Source organism: Coregonus lavaretus (assembly GCF_964263955.1).
Source record: "Coregonus lavaretus genome assembly, contig: HAP1_SCAFFOLD_1259, whole genome shotgun sequence".
In the NCBI taxonomy this organism is placed as follows: Eukaryota; Metazoa; Chordata; class Actinopteri; order Salmoniformes; family Salmonidae; genus Coregonus; species Coregonus lavaretus.
This window is the reverse complement of record NW_028165377.1, coordinates 72,809-100,780: the sequence shown is the minus strand read 5'-3', so window position 1 is coordinate 100,780 and position 27,972 is coordinate 72,809. Positions and strand designations below refer to the sequence as shown.

At 48.7% G+C, this 27,972-nt stretch overlaps 1 protein-coding gene and 1 long non-coding RNA gene across 3 annotated transcripts in view; one reads left to right on the top strand and one right to left on the bottom strand.

Annotated features, from left to right (window-relative positions):
* Nucleotides 1-3,156: 3,156 nt before the first annotated feature.
* The window catches only part of LOC311115921 (N-acetylglucosamine-6-sulfatase-like), a 67,585-nt gene continuing 42,769 nt past the window's right edge, over nucleotides 3,157-27,972 (bottom strand). The window contains exons 5-12 of the mRNA XM_084191045.1: nucleotides 27,238-27,336; nucleotides 26,917-27,084; nucleotides 18,641-18,723; nucleotides 15,590-15,708; nucleotides 14,171-14,376; nucleotides 7,956-8,177; nucleotides 6,293-6,453; nucleotides 3,157-5,731 (exon numbers count right to left, since the gene is read on the bottom strand). Of these exons, the coding sequence (XP_084047171.1) occupies nucleotides 5,656-5,731; nucleotides 6,293-6,453; nucleotides 7,956-8,177; nucleotides 14,171-14,376; nucleotides 15,590-15,708; nucleotides 18,641-18,723; nucleotides 26,917-27,084; nucleotides 27,238-27,336 (1,134 nt within the window). The 3' untranslated portion in view covers nucleotides 3,157-5,655. The remainder of the gene's footprint in view (nucleotides 5,732-6,292; nucleotides 6,454-7,955; nucleotides 8,178-14,170; nucleotides 14,377-15,589; nucleotides 15,709-18,640; nucleotides 18,724-26,916; nucleotides 27,085-27,237; nucleotides 27,337-27,972) is intronic.
* LOC311115923 lies at nucleotides 19,338-21,353 on the top strand. Of its 2 annotated transcripts, none has more exons than XR_014611324.1 (3): nucleotides 19,338-19,707; nucleotides 19,795-20,601; nucleotides 20,966-21,353. It is a non-coding gene; the product is annotated as an uncharacterized lncRNA (long non-coding RNA). The 2 variants fall into 2 exon arrangements; XR_014611325.1 differs by having other exon boundaries at nucleotides 19,338-19,947; nucleotides 20,064-20,601.

Below are 27,972 nucleotides of genomic sequence, written 5' to 3'. Positions count from 1 at the left end.
CAAGGAGCGGGACTCTAACCCGGACGCTTATACGAAATCCCGCTATGCCCTCCGACGAACCATCAAACAGGCAAAGAGTCAATACAGGACTAAGATTGAATCGTACTACACCGGCTCTGATGCTCGTCGGATGTGGCAGGGCTTGAAAACTATTACAGACTACAAAGGGAAGCACAGCCGCGACCTGCCCAGTGACACAAGACTTCCAGACGAGCTAAACCACTTCTATGCTCGCTTCGAGGCAAGCAACACTGAAGCATGCATGAGAGCACCAGCTGTTCCGGATGACTATGTGATCACGCTCTCCGTAGCCGATGTGAGTAAGACTTTTAAGCAGGTCAACATTCAGATGGATTACCAGGACGTATACTCCGAGCATGTGCTGACCAACTGGCAAGTGTCTTCACTGACATTTTCAACATGTCCCTGACTGAGTCTGTAATACCAACATGTTTCAAGCAGACCACCATAGTCCCCGTGCCCAAGGACTCTAAGATAACCTGCCTAAATGACTACCGACCCGTAGCACTGACGTCTGTAGCCATGAAGTGCTTTGAAAGGCATGGCTCACATCAACACCATTATTCCAGAAACCCTAGACCCACTCCAATTTGCATACCGCCCCAACAGATCCACAGATGATGCAATCTCTATTGCACTCCACACTGCCCTTTCCCACCTGGACAAGAGGAACACATACGTGAGAATGCTATTCATTTACAGCTCAGCATTCAACACCATAGTGCCCTCAAAGCTCATCACTAAGCTAAGGATCCTGGGACTAAACACCTCCCTCTGCAACTGGATCCTGGAGGTAAGGGTAGGTAACAACACATCTGCCACGCTGATCCTCAACACGGGGGCCCCTCAGGGGTGCGTGCTCAGTCCCCTCCTGTACTCCCTGTTCACCCATGACTGCATGGCCAGGCACGACTCCAACACCATCATTAAGTTTGCCGACGACACAACAGTGGTAGGCCTGATCACCGACAACGATGAGACAGCCTATAGGGAGGAGGTCAGAGACCTGGCCGTGTGGTGCCAGGATAACAACCTCTCCCTCAACGTGACCAAGACAAAGGAGATGATTGTGGACTACAGGAAAAAAAAAGAGGACTGAGCACGCCCCCATTCTCATCGACGGGGCTGTAGTGGAACAGGTTGAGAGCTTCAAGTTCCTTGGTGTCCACATCACCAACTAACTATCATGGTCCAAACACACCAAGACAGTCGTGAAGAGGGCACGACAAAGGCTATTCCCCCTCAGGAGACTGAAAAGATTTGGCATGGGTCCTCAGATCCTCAAAAAATTATACAGCTGCACCATCGAGAGCATCCTGACTGGTTGCATCACCGCCTGGTATGGCAACTGCTTGGCCTCCGACCGCAAGGCACTACAGAGGGTAGTGCGTACGGCCCAGTACATCACTGGGGCCAAGCTTCCTGCCAGCCAGGACCTCTATACCAGGCGGTGTCAGAGGAAGGCCCTCAAAATTGTCAAAGACTCCAGCCACCCTAGTCATAGACTGTTCTCTCTGCTACCGCACGGCAAGCGGTACCGGAGTGCCAAGTCTAGGTCCAAAAGACTTCTCAACAGCTTCTACCCCCAAGCCATAAGACTCCTGCACAGCTAATCATGGCTACCCAGACTATTTGCACTGCCCCCCCACCCCATCTTTTTACGCTGCTGCTACTCTGTTAATTATTTATGCATAGTCACTTTAACTCTACCCACATGTACATATTACTTCAACTACCTCAACTAGCCGGTGCCCCCGCACATTGATTTGAGATCTTCTCCAAGTCATTAAGGTTTCGAGGCTGACATTTGGCAACTCGAACCTTCAGCTCCCTCCACAGATTTTCTATGGGATTAAGGTCTGGAGACTGGCTAGGCCACTCCAGGACCTTAATGTGCTTCTTCTTGAGCCACTCCTTTGTTGCCTTGGCCGTGTGTTTTGGGTCATTGTCATGCTGGAATACCCATCCACGACCCATGGTCAATGCCCTGGCTGAGGGAAGGAGGTTCTCACCCAAGATTTGACGGTACATGGCCCCATCCATCGTCCCTTTGATGCGGTGAAGTTGTCCTGTCCCCTTAGCAGAAAAACACCCCCAAAGCATAATGTTTCCACCTCCATGTTTGACGGTGGGGATGGTGTTCTTGGGGTCATAGGCAGCATTCATCCTCCTCCAAACACGGCGAGTTGAGTTGATGCCAAATAGCTAGATTTTGGTCTCATCTGACCACAACACTTTCACCCAGTTCTCCTCTGAATCATTCAGATGTTCATTGGCAAACTTCAGACGGGCCTGTATATGTGCTTTCTTGAGCAGGGGGACCTTGCGGGCGCTGCAGGATTTCAGTCCTTTACGGCGTAGTGTGTTACCAATTGTTTTCTTGGTGACTATGGTCCCAGCTGCCTTGAGATCATTGACAAGATCCTCCCGTGTAGTTCTGGGCTGATTCCTCACCGTTCTCATGGTCATTGCAACTCCATGAGGTGAGATCTTGCATGGAGCCCCAGGCCGAGGGAGATTGACAGTTCTTTTGGGTTTCTTCCATTTGCGAATAATCGCACCAACTGTTGTCACCTTCTCACCAAGCTGCTTGGTGATGGTCTTGTAATCCATTCCAGCCTTGTGTAGGTCTACAATCGTGTCCCTGACATCCTTGGAGAGCTCTTTGGTCTTGGCCATGGTGGAGAGTTTGGAATCTGATTGATTGATTGCTTCTGTGGACAGGTGTCTTTTACACAGGTAACAAACTGAGATTAGGAGCACTCCCTTTAAGAGTGTGCTCCTAATCTCAGCTCGTTACCTGTATAAAAGACACCTGGGAGCCAGAAATCTTTCTGATTGAGAGGGGGTCAAATACTTATTTCCCTCATTAAAATGCAAATCAATTTATAACATTTTTGACATGCGTTATTCTGGATTTTGTTGTTGTTAGTCTGTCTCTCACTGTTCAAATAAACCTACCATTAAAATTATAGACTGATCATTTCTTTGTCAGTGGGCAAACGTACAAAATCAGCAGGGGATCAAATACTTATTTCCCTCACTGTACATGTTTAACTATGACTGTGGTAAGATCTCGGTTTTCCAACAGTACATTTTAAACACACTGAAAAAAAAATGCCACGAACCAGGCAGTGATTTCAGAATACCTTTAGTTTATTGGACAAGCAACGCAAGCCAGAAATGTATAACAATTGTATAACAAAAACTACTAAATCGGGGGGAAAAAATGTGCAAAACCATGGAACCGTTTGGACAGATTGGAAAGTGCATCAGTGAGCTGAGACAGAGGGTTAGGGACAATGGATACTGAGATGGTTGGATTTATGTGATTGACAGGTTAGCTGTGTGATTGACAGGTTAGCTGTGATTGACAGGTTAGCCGTGTGATTGACAGGTTAGCTGTGTGATTGACAGGTTAGCCGTGTGATTGACAGGTTAGCTGTGTGATTGACAGGTTAGCCGTGTGATTGACAGGTTAGCCGTGTGATTGACAGGTTAGCCGTGTGATTGACAGGTTAGCCGTGTGATTGACAGGTTAGTATGTGATTGACAGGTTAGCTGTGTGATTGACAGGTTAGCCGTGTGATTGACAGGTTAGCTGTGTGATTGACAGGTTAGCCGTGTGATTGACAGGTTAGCCGTGATTGACAGGTTAGCCGTGTGATTGACAGGTTAGCCGTGTGATTGACAGGTTAGCTGTGATTGACAGGTTAGCTGTGTGATTGACAGGTTAGCCGTGTGATTGACAGGTTAGCCGTGTGATTGACAGGTTAGCCGTGTGATTGACAGGTTAGCCGTGTGATTGACAGGTTAGCCGTGTGATTGACAGGTTAGTATGTGATTGACAGGTTAGCTGTGTGATTGACAGGTTAGCTGTGATTGACAGGTTAGCCGTGTGATTGACAGGTTAGCCGTGTGAGTGACAGGTTAGCTGTGTGAGTGACAGGTTAGCTGTGTGATTGACAGGTTAGCCGTGTGATTGACAGGTTAGCCGTGTGATTGACAGGTTAGCCGTGTGATTGACAGGTTAGCCGTGTGATTGACAGGTTAGTATGTGATTGACAGGTTAGCTGTGTGATTGACAGGTTAGCTGTGATTGACAGGTTAGCCATGTGATTGACAGGTTAGCTGTGTGAGTGACAGGTTAGCTGTGTGAGTGACAGGTTAGCCGTGTGATTGACAGGTTAGCCGTGTGATTGACAGGTTAGCCGTGTGATTGACAGGTTAGCCGTGTGATTGACAGGTTAGCCGTGTGATTGACAGGTTAGTATGTGATTGACAGGTTAGTATGTGATTGACAGGTTAGTATGTGATTGACGTTTATTTCTGTAAAATAGCTAAATGCACCCTGTAGCTAGCTAGCAATAAAGATGTTGCTGAAAAGATCAGGAGTTATAGTCAACAAGAAACTATCTGGGAATTCCAAACACACAAAGTTGATGCTGGTTGCAAATCTCTGACCTTACAGCCACGGCAGCACATCATCATAACATATTCAGTTAGTTTAAAAGGCCCTCCGTCTCCCTGACCGCTCCACTGTTTCCGGCCGTACCACTACAGATACATGTCTCAGAACTGTAAGGTCTGTAAATATGTCCAAATGACGCCACAACAGTACATACAGTGATCTCCAAAAGGATTGAGACAGTGACACATTTCTGTTTGTTTTGGCTCTGTACACTCCAACACTTGATACAATGACTGTGAGGTTAAAGTGCAGACTGTCAGCTTTAATTTGAGGGTGAACCGTTCAGAAATTACAGCACTTTTTGTACATAGTTCCCCCCCCCCCCCCCATTTTAGGGTACCAAAAGTATTGGGACAAATTCACTTGTGTGTGTATTAAAGTAGTCCAAATGTAAGTATTTGGTCCCATATTCCTAGAACACAATGACTACATTAACCTTGTGACTCTACAAACTGGTTGGATGCATTTGCTGTTTGTTTTGGTTGTGTTTCAGATGATCTTGTGAAATGAACGGGAAATAAAAGTGTCATTTTGGAGTCACGTTTATTGTAAATAAGAATATAATGTTTCTAAACAGTTCTACATGATTAAATGTGGAATTATTCACGCTTCATTCTGGATTAACCGTAACCATGGTAGCATCCACATTAATGTAGAACTGTTTAGAAACATTATATTACTATTTACAATAAAAGTGACTCCAGAATGACCCAATCCATTATCTCTAGTCCTGCTGTAGCCGGTCACGACTTGTTAATGATTTGGAAAAACAGCTGATTTGTAGTAATTTATTTTACTCACATAATTAGCGAACACAACATGTCAAATTAAATCAGTCAAACCATGTCTTAAAATTAACAGAATCACTGGGTGCTACTGTACACACACACACACACACACACACACACACACACACACACACAGGGTAGACGGGGTGTGTTGTGTACAGACAAAGGCCTCCCTGTTAAAAGTGCTGTAGTGTGGAGTGGACAGCAGGTCCCCCTCTGACCCCAACTGGGCTGAAGTCTCAGCCACTAGGTAACAGCAGGATGGGCTCAGACAGCCCTCCTCTCTCTCTCTCTCCTCCCTCTCTAGGTAACAGCAGGATGGGCTCAGACAGCCCTCCTCTCTCTCTCTCCTCCCTTTCTCTCTCTCTCATCTCCTTATTTCAGGCCCCGTCTCAGCCTGTTGCTCCGGTGGCTCCTGTTACTGAACATCAGACGAGGATCAAAATTATACCTGCAGAGAGAAGAGGAGAGGAGAGGGTTAGAGCTGGGTGGTCTGTAGAGAGGAGAGGGTTAGAGCTGGGTGGTCTGTAGAGAGGAGAGGGTTAGAGCTGGGTGGTCTGAGGAGAGGAGAGGGTTAGAGCTGGGTGGTCTGAGGAGAGGAGAGGACAGGGTTAGAGCTGGGTGGTCTGTAGAGAGGAGAGGGTTAGAGCTGGGTGGTCTGAGGAGAGGGTTAGAGCTGGGTGTTCTGAGGAGAGGAGAGGGTTAGAGCTGGGTGGTCTGTAGAGAGGAGAGGGTTAGAGCTGGGTGGTCTGAGGAGAGGAGAGGGTTAGAGCTGGGTGGTCTGAGGAGAGGAGAGGGTTAGAGCTGGGTGGTCTGAGGAGAGGAGAGGGTTAGAGCTGGGTGGTTGGTCTGTGTACTGTGCGTGGTGGTGGTGGTGGTGTCGTTGGTCTGTGTACTGTGCGTGGTGGTGGTGGTGGTGTCGTTGGTCTGTGTACTGTGCGTGGTGGTGGTGGTGTGGTGGTGGTGTCGTTGGTCTGTGTACTGTGCGTGGTGGTGGTGTGTCTGTGCGTACCGTGTGTCGTAGACTCCAGGGGTCCTACAGGACGGTCCAGAACAGGACTGCAGCATCATCAGTCTGTGGTTCATCTTCTCCAGGACCTCCTGGTCAATGGTCTTCGCCAGGTTACTGAGCTGGTAGGGGTCTGCTGTCATGTTATATACCTCTACAAACACCTGGGACACAGACAGACAGACAGACAGACAGACAGACAGACAGACAGACAGACAGACAGACAGACAGACAGACAGACAGACAGACAGAGAGAGAGAGAGAGTTAGTTAGTAGGGTGGACTGGCGGCCATGTTGAGTGTCCCCATAGCAGTAAAGCAGGAACTTCATTCTATTTCTATGGGTGGACTGGCGGCCATGTTGAGTGTCCCCATAGCAGTAAAGCAGGAACATCATTCTATTTCTATGGGTGGACTGGCGGCCATGTTGAGTGTCCCCATAGCAGTAAAGCAGGAACTTCATTATATTTCTATGGGTGGACTGGCGTCCATGTTGAGTGTCCCCATAGCAGTACAGCAGGAACTTCATTCTATTTCTATGGGTGGACTGGCGGCCATGTTGAGTGTCCCCATAGCAGTAAAGCAGGAACTTCATTCTATTTCTATGGGTGGACTGGCGGCCATGTTGAGTGTCCCCATAGCAGTACAGCAGGAACTTCATTCTATTTCTATGGGTGGACTGGCGGCCATGTTGAGTGTCCCCATAGCAGTAAAGCAGGAACTTCATTCTATTTCTATGGGTGGACTGGCGGCCATGTTGAGTGTCCCCATAGCAGTACAGCAGGAACTTCATTCTATTTCTATGGGTGGACTGGCGGCCATGTTGAGTGTCCCCATAGCAGTAAAGCAGGAACTTCATTCTATTTCTATGGGTGGACTGGCGTCCATGTTGAGTGTCCCCATAGCAGTACAGCAGGAACTTCATTCTATTTCTATGGGTGGACTGGCGTCCATGTTGAGTGTCCCCATAGCAGTACAGCAGGAACTTCATTCTATTTCTATGGGTGGACTGGCGGCCATGTTGAGTGTCCCCATAGCAGTAAAGCAGGAACTTCATTCTATTTCTATGGGTGGACTGGCGGCCATGTTGAGTGTCCCCATAGCAGTACAGCAGGAACTTCATTCTATTTCTATGGGTGGACTGGCGGCCATGTTGAGTGTCCCCATAGCAGTAAAGCAGGAACTTCATTATATTTCTATGGGTGGACTGGCGGCCATGTTGAGTGTCCCCATAGCAGTACAGCAGGAACTTCATTCTATTTCTATGGGTGGACTGGCGGCCATGTTGAGTGTCCCCATAGCAGTAAAGCAGGAACTTCATTCTATTTCTATGGGTGGACTGGCGGCCATGTTGAGTGTCCCCATAGCAGTACAGCAGGAACATCATTCTATTTCTATGGGTGGACTGGCGGCCATGTTGAGTGTCCCCATAGCAGTACAGCAGGAACTTCATTCTATTTCTATGGGTGGACTGGCGGCCATGTTGAGTGTCCCCATAGCAGTACAGCAGGAACTTCATTCTATTTCTATGGGTGGACTGGCGGCCATGTTGAGTGTCCCCATAGCAGTACAGCAGGAACTTCATTCTATTTCTATGGGTGAGACATATACACATCCCTAACACAAACATATTGTGACTAAAGGTGATAGTTCTCTCCCTCTGTTACCTCGTTGTCATCAAACTCGCAGTACTGGAGGTTGGTAAAGGGGCTGACGGTCCGAACGCAGGCGTACGTGTTGTTAAAGGAATCCTCACACACACAGTCAGGGAAACACTCGGAGACCCCCGGGCCCAGCAGGGGGCAAGCTGGATCAGCCACATCAGACCCCTCCCCTTCATACTCCACCAGGAAGTCTGTCCTCCAGGTTGAGCTGTTCACTGATCCCCCCTGACACACACAGAACACACACACAGGATTCAGATGAATACCAGTTACACACTGTTCACAGAACACACAACTACCACCATGTCTAGACTGTGTTGTACTAGACTGTGTTGTACTAGACTGTTGTAATAGACTGTGTTGTACTAGACTGTGTTGTAATAGACTGTGTTGTAATAGACTGTGTTGTAATAGACTGTGTTGTACTAGGCTGTGTTGTACTAGGCTGTGTTGTACTAGACTGTGTTGTACTAGACTGTTGTAATAGACTGTTGTACTAGACTGTGTTGTACTAGACTGTGTTGTACTAGACTGTGTTGTACTAGACTGTGTTGTACTAGACTGTTGTAATAGACTGTGTTGTAATAGACTGTGTTGTACTAGACTGTGTTGTAATAGACTGTGTTGTACTAGACTGTTGTAATAGACTGTGTTGTACTAGACTGTGTTGTACTAGACTGTGTTGTAATAGACTGTGTTGTACTAGACTGTGTTGTAATAGACTGTGTTGTACTAGACTGTGTTGTACTAGACTGTTGTACTAGACTGTGTTGTACTAGACTGTTGTACTAGACTGTTGTACTAGACTGTGTTGTACTAGACTGTGTTGTACTAGACTGTGTTGTACTAGACTGTGTTGTACTAGACTGTGTTGTACTAGACTGTTGTAATAGACTGTGTTGTACTAGGCTGTGTTGTAATAGACTGTGTTGTACTAGACTGTGTTGTACTAGACTGTGTTGTACTAGACTGTTGTACTAGGCTGTGTTGTAATAGACTGTTGTACTAGGCTGTGTTGTACTAGACTGTGTTGTACTAGACTGTGTTGTACTAGACTGTGTTGTAATAGACTGTGTTGTAATAGACTGTGTTGTAATAGACTGTGTTGTAATAGACTGTGTTGTAATAGACTGTGTTGTAATAGACTGTGTTGTAATAGACTCTGTTGTACTAGACTGTGTTGTACTAGACTGTTGTAATAGACTGTGTTGTACTAGACTGTGTTGTACTAGACTGTGTTGTACTAGACTGTTGTACTAGACTGTGTTGTACTAGACTGTGTTGTACTAGACTGTGTTGTAATAGACTGTGTTGTAATAGACTGTGTTGTCATAGACTGTGTTGTACTAGACTGTGTTGTACTAGACTGTGTTGTAATAGACTGTTGTACTAGACTGTGTTGTACTAGACTGTGTTGTACTAGACTGTGTTGTACTAGACTGTTGTACTATACTTGTTGTACTAGACTGTGTTGTACTAGACTGTGTTGTGTCAGACTGTTGTACTAGACTGTGTTGTACTAGACTGTGTTGTACTAGGCTGTGTTGTACTAGACTGTGTTGTAATACTGTTGTAATAGACTGTTGTAATAGACTGTTGTAATAGACTGTGTTGTACTAGACTGTGTTGTACTAGACTGTTGTACTAGACTGTGTTGTAATAGACTGTTGTACTAGACTGTGTTGTACTAGACTGTGTTGTACTACACTGTGTTGTACTACACTGTGTTGTACTAGACTGTGTTGTACTAGACTGTGTTGTACTAGACTTGTTGTAATAGACTGTGTTGTACTAGACTTGTTGTACTAGACTGTGTTGTAATAGACTGTTGTACTAGGCTGTGTTGTACTAGGCTGTGTTGTACTAGGCTGTTGTCATAGACTGTTGTCATAGACTGTGTTGTAATAGACTGTGTTGTACTAGACTGTTGTACTAGACTGTTGTACTAGACTGTGTTGTACTAGACGTTGTAATAGACTGTTGTACTAGACTGTGTTGTAATAGACTGTGTTGTACTAGACTTGTTGTAATAGACTGTGTTGTAATAGACTGTTGTAATAGACTGTGTTGTAATATACTGTGTTGTACTAGACTGTGTTGTACTAGACTGTGTTGTACTAGACTGTGTTGTACTAGACTGTGTTGTACTAGACTGTGTTGTACTAGACTGTGTTGTACTAGACTGTTGTACTAGGCTGTGTTGTACTAGGCTGTGTTGTACTAGGCTGTGTTGTACTAGGCTGTTGTCATAGACTGTTGTCATAGACTGTGTTGTAATAGACTGTGTTGTACTAGACTGTTGTACTAGACTGTGTTGTAATAGACTGTTGTACTAGACTGTGTTGTAATAGACTGTGTTGTAATAGACTGTTGTACTAGGCTGTGTTGTACTAGGCTGTGTTGTACTAGACTGTGTTGTACTAGACTGTTGTACTAGACTGTGTTGTACTAGACTGTGTTGTACTAGACTGTGTTGTACTAGACTGTTGTACTAGACTGTGTTGTACTAGACTGTGTTGTACTAGACTGTGTTGTAATAGACTGTGTTGTACTAGACTGTGTTGTACTAGACTGTGTTGTACTAGACTGTGTTGTACTAGACTGTGTTGTAATAGACTGTGTTGTAATAGACTGTGTTGTAATAGACTGTGTTGTAATAGACTGTGTTGTACTAGACTGTGTTGTACTAGACTGTGTTGTACTAGACTGTGTTGTACTAGACTGTGTTGTACTAGGCTGTGTTGTACTAGACTGTGTTGTAATAGACTGTGTTGTAATAGACTGTGGTGTACTAGACTGTGTTGTACTAGACTGTGTTGTACTAGACTGTTGTACTAGACTGTGTTGTACTAGACTGTGTTGTACTAGACTGTTGTACTAGACTGTGTTGTACTAGACTGTGTTGTAATAGACTGTGTTGTCATAGACTGTTGTAATAGACCGTGTTGTACTAGACTGTGTTGTACTAGACTGTGTTGTACTAGACTGTGTTGTACTAGACCGTGTTGTACTAGACCGTGTTGTACTAGACTGTTGTACTAGACTGTGTTGTACTAGACTGTGTTGTACTAGACTGTGTTGTACTAGACTGTGTTGTACTAGACTGTGTTGTAATAGACTGTGTTGTAATAGACTGTGTTGTCATAGACTGTGTTGTCATAGACTGTTGTCATAGACTGTGTTGTAATAGACTGTGTTGTAATAGACTGTTGTACTAGACTGTTGTACTAGACTGTGTTGTACTAGACTGTGTTGTACTAGACTGTGTTGTACTAGGCTGTGTTGTACTAGGCTGTTGTCATAGACTGTTGTCATAGACTGTGTTGTACTAGACTGTGTTGTAATAGACTGTGTTGTACTAGACTGTGTTGTAATAGACTGTGTTGTAATAGACTGTGTTGTAATAGACTGTGTTGTACTAGACTGTTGTCATAGACTGTTGTCATAGACTGTGTTGTACTAGACTGTGGTACTAGACTGTGTTGTACTAGACTGTGTTGTACTAGACTGTGTTGTAATAGACTGTGGTGTACTAGACTGTGGTGTACTAGACTGTTGTACTAGGCTGTGTTGTACTAGACTGTGTTGTACTAGACTGTGGTGTACTAGACTGTGGTGTACTAGACTGTGTTGTACTAGGCTGTGTTGTACTAGACTGTTGTACTAGACTGTGTTGTACTAGACTGTGTTGTAATAGACTGTGGTGTACTAGACTGTGGTGTACTAGACTGTTGTACTAGGCTGTGTTGTACTAGACTGTGTTGTACTAGACTGTGGTGTACTAGACTGTGGTGTACTAGACTGTGTTGTACTAGGCTGTGTTGTACTAGACTGTTGTACTAGACTGTGTTGTACTAGACTGTGTTGTACTAGACTGTGTTGTACTAGACTGTGTTGTAATAGACTGTGTTGTACTAGACTGTTGTAATAGACTGTGTTGTACTAGACTGTGTTGTAATAGACTGTGTTGTAATAGACTGTGTTGTACTAGGCTGTGTTGTAATAGACTGTGTTGTACTAGACTGTGTTGTACTAGGCTGTGTTGTACTAGACTGTGTTGTACTAGACTGTGTTGTAATAGACTGTGTTGTAATAGACTGTGTTGTAATAGACTGTGTTGTACTAGACTGTGTTGTACTAGACTGTGTTGTACTAGACTGTGTTGTACTAGGCTGTGTTGTACTAGGCTGTGTTGTAATAGACTGTGTTGTACTAGACTGTGTTGTACTAGGCTGTGTTGTACTAGACTGTTGTAATAGACTGTGTTGTACTAGACTGTGTTGTACTAGGCTGTGTTGTACTAGACTGTGTTGTAATAGACTGTGTTGTACTAGACTGTGTTGTACTAGGCTGTGTTGTACTAGACTGTGTTGTAATAGACTGTGTTGTACTAGGCTGTGTTGTAATAGACTGTGTTGTACTAGGCTGTGTTGTACTAGGCTGTGTTGTAATAGACTGTGTTGTACTAGACTGTTGTACTAGACTGTGTTGTACTAGACTGTGTTGTACTAGGCTGTGTTGTACTAGGCTGTGTTGTAATAGACTGTTGTACTAGACTGTTGTACTAGGCTGTGTTGTACTAGGCTGTGTTGTACTAGGCTGTGTTGTAATAGACTGTGTTGTACTAGGCTGTGTTGTAATAGACTGTGGTGTACTAGGCTGTGTTGTACTAGGCTGTGTTGTAATAGACTGTGGTGTACTAGGCTGTGTTGTACTAGGCTGTGTTGTACTAGACTGTGGTGTACTAGGCTGTGTTGTAATAGACTGTGTTGTAATAGACTGTGTTGTACTAGGCTGTGTTGTACTAGGCTGTGTTGTAATAGACTGTGGTGTACTAGGCTGTGTTGTAATAGACTGTTGTACTAGGCTGTGTTGTACTAGGCTGTGTTGTAATAGACTGTGTTGTACTAGGCTGTGTTGTACTAGGCTGTGTTGTAATAGACTGTGTTGTACTAGGCTGTGTTGTACTAGGCTGTGTTGTAATAGACTGTGGTGTACTAGGCTGTGTTGTACTAGGCTGTGTTGTACTAGGCTGTGTTGTAATAGACTGTGTTGTACTAGGCTGTGTTGTAATAGACTGTGGTGTACTAGGCTGTGTTGTACTAGATTGTGTTGTACTAGACTGTGTTGTAATAGACTGTGGTGTACTAGACTGTGGTGTACTAGACTGTGTTGTACTAGACTGTGTTGTACTAGACTGTGTTGTACTAGACTGTGTTGTACTAGACTGTGGTGTACTAGACTGTGGTGTACTAGGCTGTGTTGTACTAGACTGTGGTGTACTAGGCTGTGTTGTACTAGACTGTGTTGTACTAGGCTGTGTTGTACTAGACTGTGTTGTACTAGACTGTGGTGTACTAGACTGTGGTGTACTAGACTGTGTTGTACTAGACTGTGTTGTACTAGACTGTGGTGTACTAGACTGTGTTGTACTAGACTGTGGTGTACTAGACTGTGGTGTACTAGACTGTGGTGTACTAGACTGTGTTGTACTAGACTGTGGTGTACTAGACTGTGGTGTACTAGACTGTGGTGTACTAGACTGTGGTGTACTAGACTGTGGTGTACTAGACTGTGTTGTACTAGACTGTGTTGTACTAGACTGTGTTGTACATTTACATTTACATTTTAGTCATTTAGCAGACGCTCTTATCCAGAGCGACTTACAGTTAGTGAGTGAATACATTTTATATATATTTTTATAATTTTTTTCATACTGGCCCCCCGTGGGAAACGAACCCACAACCCTGGCGTTGCAAACGCCATGCTCTACAAACATCCCTGCCGGCCATTCCCTCCCCTACCCTGGACGACGCTGGGCCAATTGTGCGCCGCCCCATGGGTCTCCCGGTCGCGGCCAGCTACGACAGAGCCTGGATTCGAACCAGGATCTCTAGTGGCACAGCTAGCACTGCAATGCAGTGCCTTAGACCACTGTGCCACTCGGGAGATCGCAGTGGTCTAAGACTGCGTTGTACTAGACTGTGTTGTACTAGACTGTGTTGTACTAGACTGTGTTGTACTAGACTGTGTTGTACTAGACTGTGTTGTAATAGACTGTGTTGTACTAGACTGTGTTGTACTAGACTGTGTTGTAATAGACTGTTGTAATAGACTGTGTTGTACTAGGCTGTGTTGTAATAGACTGTGTTGTACTAGACTGTGGTTTTGTGTACTTGGTGTGATAGTATAGTTGTGGTTGCTGTATGGATTCTCACCAGGACAGGCAGGAAGGACATGCCATCCATGGTAGTCTTGTTGACGTTATAACCAGCCATGTCCAGGATGGTAGGACCCAGGTCAACGTTCTGGACCGCTAGCCCGGTGGTCTGGTTAGGCTTGATGTTGGGCCCTCGGATCAGTAGAGGAACTCTTATATCAGACTCATACAGCTGCCTCTTATCCAGGGGGAGAGAGAACTGACCTGGGGGGAGAGAGCTGCCTCTTATCCAGGGGGAGAGAGAACTGACCTGGGGGGGAGAGAGAGCTGCCTCTTATCCAGGGGGAGAGAGAACTGACCTGGGGGGGAGAGAGCTGCCTCTTATCCAGGGGGAGAGAGAACTGACCTGGGGGGGGAGAGAGCTGCCTCTTATCCAGGGGGAGAGAGAACTGACCTGGGGGGGGAGAGCTGCCTCTTATCCAGGGGGAGAGAGAACTGACCTGGGGGGGGGGGAGCTGCCTCTTATCCAGGGGGAGAGAGAACTGACCTGGGGGGGAGAGAGCTGCCTCTTATCCAGGGGGAGAGAGAACTGACCTGGGGGGGAGAGAGCTGCCTCTTATCCAGGGGGAGAGAGAACTGACCTGGGGGGAGAGAGCTGCCTCTTATCCAGGGGGAGAGAGAACTGACCTGGGGGGGAGAGAGAGCTGCCTCTTATCCAGGGGGAGAGAGAACTGACCTGGGGGGGGTGAGAGCTGCCTCTTATCCAGGGGGAGAGAGAACTGACCTGGGGGGAGAGAGCTGCCTCTTATCCAGGGGGAGAGAGAACTGACCTGGGGGGAGAGAGCTGCCTCTTATCCAGGGGGAGAGAGAACTGACCTGGGGGGGAGAGTGAACTGACCTGGGGGGGAGAGAGAACTGACCTGGGGGGGGAGAGAGCTGCCTCTTATCCAGGGGGAGAGAGAACTGACCTGGGGGGGAGAGAGCTGCCTCTTATCCAGGGGGAGAGAGAACTGACCTGGGGGGGGAGAGAGCTGCCTCTTATCCAGGGGGAGAGAGAACTGACCTGGGGGGGGAGAGCTGCCTCTTATCCAGGGGGAGAGAGAACTGACCTGGGGGGGAGAGAGCTGCCTCTTATCCAGGGGGAGAGAGAACTGACCTGGGGGGGAGAGAGAACTGACCTGGGGGGGGAGAGAGCTGCCTCTTATCCAGGGGGAGAGAGAACTGACCTGGGAGGGGGGGGGGAGAGTCAGCGGAGTGACAGCTATCCTCTTAGAGGTGGAGATGTTTACTTTTCTGTATGCGGTGTGTGTGGGGCATGAGTACCTGTGTCTGTGTGTGTGTGTGTGTGTGTGTGTGTGTGTGTGTGTGTGTGTGTGTGTGTGTGTGTGTGTGTGTGTGTGTGTGTGTGTGTGTGAGAAATGAGTACCTGTGTCTGTGTGTGTGTGTCTGTGTACCTGTCTGTGAGAGGTGTGTGTACCTGTGTGGTATCCGTTGTCTGAGGTGAAGATGATGTAAGTGTTCTCCAATTCACCTCTGACCTCTAACCTCTTAACCACCTTCTCCACCAGGTCATCCACTGACAGCAGAGTACGCCACCTAGTGGGGGGGGGGGGGAGACACACATTATAACTCATAAAGGTGACTCGTTTCAGGAAACTAGGCGTATGTCGCACATCACTAGTTCACAGGAGAGGCATTTAAACAATTTTTTTTTTTTTTTATCAATATGCGTTTTTGGGCAGAAATGCCTTCTGGAACGTGAACTTTCATGTGCCTTAATAACAAACTTGTATGGGATCTGTAAATACAAATACAATTCTTAAATTACGAGCCCGGTTGGTTTAACCACGGAAACAGAGAATAACCTTCCCGCTAGCCATGATTGGCTGAGATAATGGATGGACTGGTCATGCTGAGAGATGAGTTCGGATTGGCAGAACTGCAAAAAACACCTGTCTCCGGATTACATCTTCAAACTAAGGGCAACCATGGCATCCGTGACAGAGAGGGAGAAGTGTCCATCCATGTATACGGGTAAGAGAGTCTAGCTAGCTACATTTTCAGATATTATATGTTTCAAATTTTGTCAGAAAATCGTTTTCAATGCAAGTTAAAGCGTACTGTTAGCTAGCTAGCTAACGTTAGCTGGCAGACTCGCTAGCTAACGTTACGTGTATAATCTGTGTAGTAATATTATCGTATCTCAGAGCCATTTGTATTGCTAGTTATAGCCTAATGTTAGCTAGCTAGCTAACATTGAACCTAGTTGGTTAGCTTTAGCTACCTGTAGATTCATGCAGGGTAGTAACGAGTTGTGATTATGATTAATTGTTTAGCTAGCTAGCTACATGTGTAAACAAAAGACTCCACTATGCAAGTAACCATTTCAATGTACCATTTACACCTTCTGTATCCTGTGTATGTGACAAATAAACTTAAAATGGGATATAGTGTGTGTTTAATAATAATAATAATATGCCATTTAGCAGACGCTTTTATCCAAAGCGACTTACAGTCATGTGTGCATACATTTTTACGTATGGGTGGTCCCGGGGGCAGTTTACCAGAGATGGTAATGTAAAGAACAACATGATCTGCACCAAAGTCATATTAGGAAATAACGTTAAGCCAACGAGGCAGTGTCCAAGTTCTACACTTCTCTGGTAGAATGCCCTGCTTTTATGGCTGAGAACTGTGGTCCTCTGTAGCTCAGCTGGTAGAGCACGGTGCTTGTAACGCCAGGGTAGTGGGTTTGATCCCCGGGACCACCCATACGTAAAAATGTATGCACACATGACTGTAAGTCGCTTTGGATAAAAGTGTCTGCTAAATGGCATATTATTATTATTATTTAGTCCCACTCCCAACTGTAAGCTATTTTCTGTAATTAGCTCACCATTAACTTGTAAATAATGACCTTATTGTGAGTTTATTTTCCTGTAATAATGAATACAAATTAGCCAATGTAAAGACGTTGTCAGCTATATGATATGGTCATTATTTGAACTGGCTAGCCAGCTAACTTAACGTTAGCTAGCTGGCTAACAAGCTAGAAACGAACCAAAACATTGTTTAGAAAGTTGCTTTTAGTTGCCTGGTTTGCTAGATTGACATGGGGTGGGAAAGGGAACCAGCTCCAGAAGAGTAAAAGAGGAGGTGGTGGTCCGGGAGGAAGAGGAAGAACAGGAGGAGGAGACAGGAGGAGAGAGAAGACAGGAGGAGGAGAGAGAAGACAGCAGGAGGAGGAGGAGGAGGAGGAGAGAGAAGACAGCAGGAGGAGGAGGAGAGAGAAGACAGCAGGAGGAGGAGGAGGAGGAGGAGGAGAGAGAAGACAGGAGGAGGAGGAGGAGAGAGAAGACAGCAGGAGGAGGAGGAGAGAGAAGACAGCAGGAGGAGGAGGAGAGAGAAGACAGCAGGAGGAGGAGAGAGAAGACAGGAGGAGGAGGAGGAGAGAGAAGACAGCAGGAGGAGGAGGAGGAGAGAGAAGACAGCAGGAGGAGGAGAGAGAAGACAGGAGGAGGAGGAGGAGGAGAGAGAAGACAGCAGGAGGAGGAGGAGGAGAGAGAAGACAGCAGGAGGAGAGAGAAGACAGCAGGAGGAGGAGAGAGAAGACAGCAGGAGGAGGAGAGAGAAGACAGGAGGAGAGAGAAGACAGGAGGAGGAGGAGAGAGAAGACAGCAGGAGGAGGAGGAGGAGAGAGAAGACAGCAGGAGGAGGAGGAGGAGAGAGAAGACAGCAGGAGGAGGAGAGAGAAGACAGGAGGAGAGAGAAGACAGGAGGAGGAGGAGAGAGAAGACAGCAGGAGGAGGAGGAGGAGAGAGAAGACAGCAGGAGGAGGAGAGAGAAGACAGGAGGAGGAGAGAGAAGACAGCAGGAGGAGGAGAGAGAAGACAGCAGGAGGAGGAGAGAGAAAACAGGAGGAGGAGGAGGAGGAGAGAGAAGACAGGAGGAGAGAGAAGACAGGAGGAGGAGGAGAGAGAAGACAGCAGGAGGAGGAGAGAGAAGACAGGAGGAGGAGGAGAGAGAAGACAGCAGGAGGAGGAGGAGAGAGAAGACAGCAGGAGGAGGAGAGAGAAGACAGGAGGAGGAGGAGGAGAGAGAAGACAGCAGGAGGAGGAGAGAGAAGACAGCAGGAGGAGGAGGAGGAGAGAGAAGACAGCAGGAGGACGAGGAGAGAGAAGGCAGGAGGAGAGAGAAGACAGGAGGAGAGAGAAGACAGGAGGAGGAGGAGGAGGAGAGAAGACAGCAGGAGGAGGAGGAGGAGAGAGAAGACAGGAGGAGAGAGAAGACAGGAGGAGGAGGAGAGAAGACAGCAGGAGGAGGAGGAGAGAAGACAGACGGAGGAGGAGGAGGAGAGAGAAGACAGGAGGAGAGAGAAGACAGGAGGAGAGAGAAGACAGCAGGAGGAGGAGGAGGAGAGAGAAGACAGGAGGAGAGAGAAGACAGGAGGAGGAGGAGAGAGAAGACAGGAGGAGGAGGAGAGAGAAAACAGGAGGAGAGAGAAGAGGAGTAGAGAGGTGCTACTAACCGTTTCCTGAAGGCATCATCCAGTAACTCAATAGAGGAGTTGGTCATAGGAGTCTTAGCCTGTCTGATCAACCAGTGCTTGTCCTGGAGGAGGGGGGAGCGGAGAAAGGGGGAGAGGGAGAGGGAGGAAGGGGGAGAGGGAGAGGGAGGGAGGGGGAGAGGGAGAGGAAGGGAGGGAGGGGGAGAGGGAGAGGGAGGGGGGAGCGGAGAGGGAGGGAGGAGGAGAGGGAGAGGGAGGGGGAGGGAGGGGGAGAGTGAGGGGGGTTGAGAGATGGGCAAGAGATGATGGTTATTATGGTAAAGAGAGAGCAGTTCTTAACTGGTAGGTCTCTATGGTTTGGTGAGAGTTCAGACATGGCCATCAGACAGTTGGAAAGGGAAAGGAAGGGGGATATCTAGTCAGTTGTACAACTGAATGCATTCAACTGAAATGTGTCTTCCACATTTAACCCCACCCCTCTGAATCAGAGAGGTGCGGGGGGCTGCCTTAATCCACGTCCACGTCATCAGAGCCCGGGAAGCAGTTGTTGTTAGGGTTAACTGCCTTGCTCAAGAGAAGAACGTCTCGGGGCTTCAAACCAGCGACCTTTCGGTTAGGTCCTGGAGTGTGCTGGTGTTGGGGTTAGGTGCTGTAGTGTGGTGGTATGGTGGTGTTAGGTGCTGTAGTGTGGTGGTGTTGGGGTTAGGTGCTGTAGTGTGGTGGTGTTAGATGCTGTAGTGGTGTTGGGGTTAGGTGCTGTAGTGTGGTGGTGTTGGGGTTAGGTGCTGTAGTGTGGTGGTGTTGGGGTTAGGTGCTGTAGTGTGGTGGTATGGTGGTGTTGGGGTTAGGTGCTGTAGTGTGGTGGTGTTGGGGTTAGGTGCTGTAGTGTGGTGGTGTTGGGGTTAGGTACTGTAGTGTGGTGGTGTTGGGGTTAGGTGCTGTAGTGTGGTGGTGTTGGGGTTAGGTGCTGTAGTGTTGGGGTTAGGTGCTGTAGTGTGGTGGTATGGTGGTGTTGGGGTTAGGTGCTGTAGTGTGGTGGTGTTGGGGTTAGGTGCTGTAGTGTGGTGGTATGGTGGTGTTGGGGTTAGGTGCTGTAGTGTGGTGGTGTTGGGGTTAGGTAATGTAGTGTGGTGGTGTTGGGGTTAGGTGCTGTAGTGTGGTGGTGTTGGGGTTAGGTGCTGTAGTGTTGGGGTTAGGTGCTGTAGTGTGGTGGTATGGTGGTGTTGGGGTTAGGTGCTGTAGTGTGGTGGTGTTGGGGTTAGGTGCTGTAGTGTGGTGGTGTTGGGGTTAGGTGCTGTAGTGTGGTGGTATGGTGGTGTTGGGGTTAGGTGCTGTAGTGTGGTGGTGTTGGGGTTAGGTGCTGTAGTGTGGTGGTGTTGGGGTTAGGTGCTGTAGTGTGGTGGTGTTGGGGTTAGGTGCTGTAGTGTGGTGGTGTTGGGGTTAGGTGCTGTAGTGTTGGGGTTAGGTGCTGTAGTGTGGTGGTATGGTTGTGTTGGGGTTAGGTGCTGTAGTGTGGTGGTGTTGGGGTTAGGTGCTGTAGTGTGGTGATGTTGGGGTTAGGTGCTGTAGTGTGGTGATGTTGGGGTTAGGTGCTGTAGTGTGGTGGTGTTGGGGTTAGGTGCTGTAGTGTTGGGGTTAGGTGCTGTAGTGTGGTGGTATGGTGGTGTTGGGGTTAGGTGCTGTAGTGTGGTGGTGTTGGGGTTAGGTGCTGTAGTGTGGTGGTGTTGGGGTTAGGTGCTGTAGTGTGGTGGTATGGTGGTGTTGGGGTTAGGTGCTGTAGTGTGGTGGTGTTGGGGTTAGGTGCTGTAGTGTGGTGGTGTTGGGGTTAGGTGCTGTAGTGTGGTGGTGTTGGGGTTAGGTGCTGTAGTGTGGTGGTGTTGGGGTTAGGTGCTGTAGTGTGGTGGTGTTGGGGTTAGGTGCTGTAGTGTGGTGGTGTTGGGGTTAGGTGCTGTAGTGTGGTGGTATGGTGGTGTTGGGGTTAGGTGCTGTAGTGTGGTGATGTTGGGGTTAGGTGCTGTAGTGTGGTGATGTTGGGGTTAGGTGCTGTAGTGTGGTGGTATGGTGGTTAGGTGCTGTAGTGTGGTGGTATGGTGGTTAGGTGCTGTAGTGTGGTGGTGTTGGGGTTAGGTGCTGTAGTGTGGTGGTGTTGGGGTTAGGTGCTGTAGTGTGGTGGTGTTGGGGATAGGTGCTGTAGTGTGGTGGTGTTGGGGTTAGGTGCTGTAGTGTGGTGGTGTTGGGGTTAGGTGCTGTAGTGTGGTGGTGTTGGGGTTAGGTGCTGTAGTGTGGTGGTGTTGGGGTTAGGTGCTGTAGTGTGGTGGTATGGTGGTATGGTGGTGTTAGGGTTAGGTGCTGTAGTGTTGGGGTTAGGTGCTGTAGTGTGGTGGTATGGTGGTGTTGGGGTTAGGTGCTGTAGTGTTGAGGTTAGGTGCTGTAGTGTGGTGGTGTTGGTGTTAGGTGCTGTAGTGTGGTGGTGTTGGGGTTAGGTGCTGTAGTGTGGTGGTGTTGGGGTTAGGTGCTGTAGTGTGGTGGTGTTGGGGTTAGGTGCTGTAGTGTGGTGGTGGTGGGGTTAGGTGCTGTAGTGTGGTGGTATGGTGGTGTTAGGGTTAGGTGCTGTAGTGTTGGGGTTAGGTGCTGTAGTGTGGTGGTGTTGGGGTTAGGTGCTGTAGTGTGGTGGTGTTGGGGTTAGGTGCTGTAGTGTGGTGGTGTTGGGGTTAGGTGCTGTAGTGTGGTGGTATGGTGGGGTTAGGTGCTGTAGTGTTGTGGTTAGGTGCTGTAGTGTGGTGGTGTTGGGGTTAGGTGCTGTAGTGTGGTGGTGTTGGGGTTAGGTGCTGTAGTGTGGTGGTGTTGGGGTTAGGTGCTGTAGTGTGGTGGTGTTGGGGTTAGGTGCTGTAGTGTGGTAGTGTTGGGGTTAGGTGCTGTAGTGTGGTGGTGTTGGGGTTAGGTGCTGTAGTGTGGTGGTGTTGGGGTTAGGTGCTGTAGTGTGGTGGTGGTGGGGTTAGGTGCTGTAGTGTGGTGGTGTTGGGGTTAGGTGCTGTAGTGTGGTGGTGTTAGGTGCTGTAGTGTGGTGGTGTTGGGGTTAGGTGCTGTAGTGTGGTGGTGTTGGGGTTAGGTGCTGTAGTGTGGTGGTGTTGGGGTTAGGTGCTGTAGTGTGGTGGTGTTGGGGTTAGGTGCTGTAGTGTGGTGGTGTTGGGGTTAGGTGCTGTAGTGTGGTGGTATGGTGGTGTTGGGGTTAGGTGCTGTAGTGTTGGGGTTAGGTGCTGTAGTGTGGTGGTGTTGGGGTTAGGTGCTGTAGTGTGGTGGTGTTGGGGTTAGGTGCTGTAGTGTGGTGGTGTTGGGGTTAGGTGCTGTAGTGTGGTGGTGGTGGGGTTAGGTGCTGTAGTGTGGTGGTGTTGGGGTTAGGTGCTATAGTGTGGTGGTGTTAGGTGCTGTAGTGTGGTGGTGTTGGGGTTAGGTGCTGTAGTGTGGTGGTGTTGGGGTTAGGTGCTGTAGTGTGGTGGTGTTGGGGTTAGGTGCTGTAGTGTGGTGGTGTTGGGGTTAGGTGCTGTAGTGTTGTGGTATGGTGGTGTTGGGGTTAGGTGCTGTAGTGTTGGGGTTAGGTGCTGTAGTGTGGTGGTGGTGGGGTTAGGTGCTGTAGTGTTGGGGTTAGGTGCTGTAGTGTGGTGGTGGTGGGGTTAGGTGCTGTAGTGTGGTGGTGTTGGGGTTAGGTGCTGTAGTGTGGTGGTGTTAGGTGCTGTAGTGTGGTGGTGTTGGGGTTAGGTGCTGTAGTGTGGTGGTGTTGGGGTTAGGTGCTGTAGTGTGGTGGTGTTGGGGTTAGGTGCTGTAGTGTGGTGGTGTCTGGGTTAGGTGCTGTAGTGTGGTGGTATGGTGGTGTTGGGGTTAGGTGCTGTAGTGTTGGGGTTAGGTGCTGTAGTGTGGTGGTGTTGGGGTTAGGTGCTGTAGTGTGGTGGTATGGTGGTGTTGGGGTTAGGTGCTGTAGTGTTGTGGTTAGGTGCTGTAGTGTGGTGGTGTTGGGGTTAGGTGCTGTAGTGTGGTGGTGTTGGGGTTAGGTGCTGTAGTGTGGTGGTGTTGGGGTTAGGTGCTGTAGTGTGGTGGTGTTGGGGTTAGGTGCTGTAGTGTGGTGGTATGGTGGTGTTGGGGTTAGGTGCTGTAGTGTGGTGGTGTTGGGGTTAGGTGCTGTAGTGTGGTGGTGTTGGGGTTAGGTGCTGTAGTGTGGTGGTGTTGGGGTTAGGTGCTGTAGTGTGGTGGTGTTGGGGTTAGGTGCTGTAGTGTTGGGGTTAGGTGCTGTAGTGTGGTGGTATGGTTGTGTTGGGGTTAGGTGCTGTAGTGTGGTGGTGTTGGGGTTAGGTGCTGTAGTGTGGTGATGTTGGGGTTAGGTGCTGTAGTGTGGTGATGTTGGGGTTAGGTGCTGTAGTGTGGTGGTGTTGGGGTTAGGTGCTGTAGTGTTGGGGTTAGGTGCTGTAGTGTGGTGGTATGGTGGTGTTGGGGTTAGGTGCTGTAGTGTGGTGGTGTTGGGGTTAGGTGCTGTAGTGTGGTGGTGTTGGGGTTAGGTGCTGTAGTGTGGTGGTATGGTGGTGTTGGGGTTAGGTGCTGTAGTGTGGTGGTGTTGGGGTTAGGTGCTGTAGTGTGGTGGTGTTGGGGTTAGGTGCTGTAGTGTGGTGGTGTTGGGGTTAGGTGCTGTAGTGTGGTGGTGTTGGGGTTAGGTGCTGTAGTGTGGTGGTGTTGGGGTTAGGTGCTGTAGTGTGGTGGTGTTGGGGTTAGGTGCTGTAGTGTGGTGGTATGGTGGTGTTGGGGTTAGGTGCTGTAGTGTGGTGATGTTGGGGTTAGGTGCTGTAGTGTGGTGATGTTGGGGTTAGGTGCTGTAGTGTGGTGGTATGGTGGTTAGGTGCTGTAGTGTGGTGGTATGGTGGTTAGGTGCTGTAGTGTGGTGGTGTTGGGGTTAGGTGCTGTAGTGTGGTGGTGTTGGGGTTAGGTGCTGTAGTGTGGTGGTGTTGGGGATAGGTGCTGTAGTGTGGTGGTGTTGGGGTTAGGTGCTGTAGTGTGGTGGTGTTGGGGTTAGGTGCTGTAGTGTGGTGGTGTTGGGGTTAGGTGCTGTAGTGTGGTGGTGTTGGGGTTAGGTGCTGTAGTGTGGTGGTATGGTGGTATGGTGGTGTTAGGGTTAGGTGCTGTAGTGTTGGGGTTAGGTGCTGTAGTGTGGTGGTATGGTGGTGTTGGGGTTAGGTGCTGTAGTGTTGAGGTTAGGTGCTGTAGTGTGGTGGTGTTGGTGTTAGGTGCTGTAGTGTGGTGGTGTTGGGGTTAGGTGCTGTAGTGTGGTGGTGTTGGGGTTAGGTGCTGTAGTGTGGTGGTGTTGGGGTTAGGTGCTGTAGTGTGGTGGTGGTGGGGTTAGGTGCTGTAGTGTGGTGGTATGGTGGTGTTAGGGTTAGGTGCTGTAGTGTTGGGGTTAGGTGCTGTAGTGTGGTGGTGTTGGGGTTAGGTGCTGTAGTGTGGTGGTGTTGGGGTTAGGTGCTGTAGTGTGGTGGTGTTGGGGTTAGGTGCTGTAGTGTGGTGGTATGGTGGGGTTAGGTGCTGTAGTGTTGTGGTTAGGTGCTGTAGTGTGGTGGTGTTGGGGTTAGGTGCTGTAGTGTGGTGGTGTTGGGGTTAGGTGCTGTAGTGTGGTGGTGTTGGGGTTAGGTGCTGTAGTGTGGTGGTGTTGGGGTTAGGTGCTGTAGTGTGGTAGTGTTGGGGTTAGGTGCTGTAGTGTGGTGGTGTTGGGGTTAGGTGCTGTAGTGTGGTGGTGTTGGGGTTAGGTGCTGTAGTGTGGTGGTGGTGGGGTTAGGTGCTGTAGTGTGGTGGTGTTGGGGTTAGGTGCTGTAGTGTGGTGGTGTTAGGTGCTGTAGTGTGGTGGTGTTGGGGTTAGGTGCTGTAGTGTGGTGGTGTTGGGGTTAGGTGCTGTAGTGTGGTGGTGTTGGGGTTAGGTGCTGTAGTGTGGTGGTGTTGGGGTTAGGTGCTGTAGTGTGGTGGTGTTGGGGTTAGGTGCTGTAGTGTGGTGGTATGGTGGTGTTGGGGTTAGGTGCTGTAGTGTTGGGGTTAGGTGCTGTAGTGTGGTGGTGTTGGGGTTAGGTGCTGTAGTGTGGTGGTGTTGGGGTTAGGTGCTGTAGTGTGGTGGTGTTGGGGTTAGGTGCTGTAGTGTGGTGGTGGTGGGGTTAGGTGCTGTAGTGTGGTGGTGTTGGGGTTAGGTGCTATAGTGTGGTGGTGTTAGGTGCTGTAGTGTGGTGGTGTTGGGGTTAGGTGCTGTAGTGTGGTGGTGTTGGGGTTAGGTGCTGTAGTGTGGTGGTGTTGGGGTTAGGTGCTGTAGTGTGGTGGTGTTGGGGTTAGGTGCTGTAGTGTTGTGGTATGGTGGTGTTGGGGTTAGGTGCTGTAGTGTTGGGGTTAGGTGCTGTAGTGTGGTGGTGGTGGGGTTAGGTGCTGTAGTGTTGGGGTTAGGTGCTGTAGTGTGGTGGTGGTGGGGTTAGGTGCTGTAGTGTGGTGGTGTTGGGGTTAGGTGCTGTAGTGTGGTGGTGTTAGGTGCTGTAGTGTGGTGGTGTTGGGGTTAGGTGCTGTAGTGTGGTGGTGTTGGGGTTAGGTGCTGTAGTGTGGTGGTGTTGGGGTTAGGTGCTGTAGTGTGGTGGTGTCTGGGTTAGGTGCTGTAGTGTGGTGGTATGGTGGTGTTGGGGTTAGGTGCTGTAGTGTTGGGGTTAGGTGCTGTAGTGTGGTGGTGTTGGGGTTAGGTGCTGTAGTGTGGTGGTATGGTGGTGTTGGGGTTAGGTGCTGTAGTGTTGTGGTTAGGTGCTGTAGTGTGGTGGTGTTGGGGTTAGGTGCTGTAGTGTGGTGGTGTTGGGGTTAGGTGCTGTAGTGTGGTGGTGTTGGGGTTAGGTGCTGTAGTGTGGTGGTGTTGGGGTTAGGTGCTGTAGTGTGGTGGTGGTGGGGTTAGGTGCTGTAGTGTGGTGGTGTTGGGGTTAGGTGCTGTAGTGTGGTGGTGTTAGGTGCTGTAGTGTGGTGGTGTTGGGGTTAGGTGCTGTAGTGTGGTGGTGTTGGGGTTAGGTGCTGTAGTGTGGTGGTGTTGGGGTTAGGTGCTGTAGTGTGGTGGTGTTGGGGTTAGGTGCTGTAGTGTGGTGGTGTTGGGGTTAGGTGCTGTAGTGTGGTGGTATGGTGGTGTTAGGTGCTGTAGTGTTGGGGTTAGGTGCTGTAGTGTGGTGGTGTTGGGGTTAGGTGCTGTAGTGTGGTGGTGTTGGGATTAGGTGCTGTAGTGTGGTGGTGTTGGGGTTAGGTGCTGTAGTGTGGTGGTGTTGGGGTTAGGTGCTGTAGTGTGGTGGTGTTAGGTGCTGTAGTGTGGTGGTGGTGGTGTTGGGGTTAGGTGCTGTAGTGTGGTGGTATTGGGGTTAGGTGCTGTAGTGTGGTGGTGTTGGGGTTAGGTGCTGTAGTGTGGTGGTGTTGGGGTTAGGTGCTGTAGTGTGGTGGTGTTGGGGTTAGGTGCTGTAGTGTGGTGGTATGGTGGTGTTGGGGTTAGGTGCTGTAGTGTTGGGGTTAGGTGCTGTAGTGTGGTGGTGTTGGGGTTAGGTGCTGTAGTGTGGTGGTGGTGGTGTTAGGTGCTGTAGTGTGGTGGTGGTGGTATTGGGGTTAGGTGCTGTAGTGTGGTGGTGTTGGGGTTAGGTGCTGTAGTGTGGTGGTATTGGGGTTAGGTGCTGTAGTGTGGTGGTGTTGGGGTTAGGTGCTGTAGTGTGGTGGTGTTGGGGTTAGGTGCTGTAGTGTGGTGGTGTTGGGGTTAGGTGCTGTAGTGTGGTGGTATGGTGGTATGGTGGTGTTGGGGTTAGGTGCTGTAGTGTTGGGGTTAGGTGCTGTAGTGTGGTGGTGTTGGGGTTAGGTGCTGTAGTGTGGTGGTATGGTGGTATGGTGGTGTTGGGGTTAGGTGCTGTAGTGTGGTGGTGTTGGGGTTAGGTGCTGTAGTGTGGTGGTATGGTGGTATGGTGGTGTTGGGGTTAGGTGCTGTAGTGTTGGGGTTAGGTGCTGTAGTGTGGTGGTATGGTGGGGTTAGGTGCTGTAGTGTGGTGGTGTTGGGGTTAGGTGCTGTAGTGTGGTGGTATGGTGGTGTTGGGGTTAGGTGCTGTAGTGTTGGGGTTAGGTGCTGTAGTGTGGTGGTATGGTGGTATGGTGGTGTTAGGTGCTGTAGTGTGGTGGTGTTGGGGTTAGGTGCTGTAGTGTGGTGGTGTTGGGGTTAGGTGCTGTAGTGTTGGGGTTAGATGCTGTAGTGTGGTGGTGTTGGGGTTGCCATGTTTGGAGCCTACCTTCCCATGGACGTTGAAGTTGGGGTCTCGGGGGGCCTTGAGATCCTTGAAGCGGTCCTGGTACTGCGGGGCGGAGGTCCATGGGGAGTGGGGGGCTGGGGTCGACACCATCATGAAAAACGGGCGGTAGTTAGACTTATACTGGAGGAAGTCTAGAGACATGTTGGTCTAGAGAGGACAGAGGTAGAGGTAGTTACACACAAGTTGATCCCAGATTGATGCTGTAGTGATCTGACCATGAGTTAGTGGACAGGGACAGTCGTTTCCAGTAATGCAGGGTATTCTGTGTCCTTCAGCAGGACTACTAACAGCTGTACTCACCAGTACGTCTGTCAGGTAGTCTTCGCTGTAGTTCCCTCCATGTTTCTTAGGCTTCCCATTCACAGACAGAGTATAGTTGTAGTACTTAGAGTTCCTCTCCTGAATAGAACAGAGACAGAGTATAGTTGTAGACTACTGAGGTGAAGTGTTGTTGTTCTCACCAGAGTCTAGACTGATATAGTGGATAATCTAATCTCCCCAGAGTCTAGACTGATATAGTGGATAATTTAATCTCCCCAGAGTCTAGACTGATATAGTGGATAATCTAATCTCACCAGAGTCTAGACTGATATAGTGGATAATCTAATCTCCCCAGAGTCTAGACTGATATAGTGGATAATCTAATCTCCCCAGAGTCTAGACTGATATAGTGGATAATCTAATATCCCCAGAGTCTAGACTGATATAGTGGATAATCTAATCTCGCCAGAGTCTAGACTGATATAGTGGATAATCTAATCTCCCCAGAGTCTAGACTGATATAGTGGATAATCTAATCTCACCAGAGTCTAGACTGATATAGTGGATAATCTAATCTCCCCAGAGTCTAGACTGATATAGTGGATAATCTAATCTCCCCAGAGTCTAGACTGATATAGTGGATAATCTAATCTCCCCAGAGTCTAGACTGATATAGTGGATAATCTAATCTCCCCAGAGTCTAGACTGATATAGTGGATAATCTAATCTCCCCAGAGTCTAGACTGATATAGTGGATAATCTAATCTCCCCAGA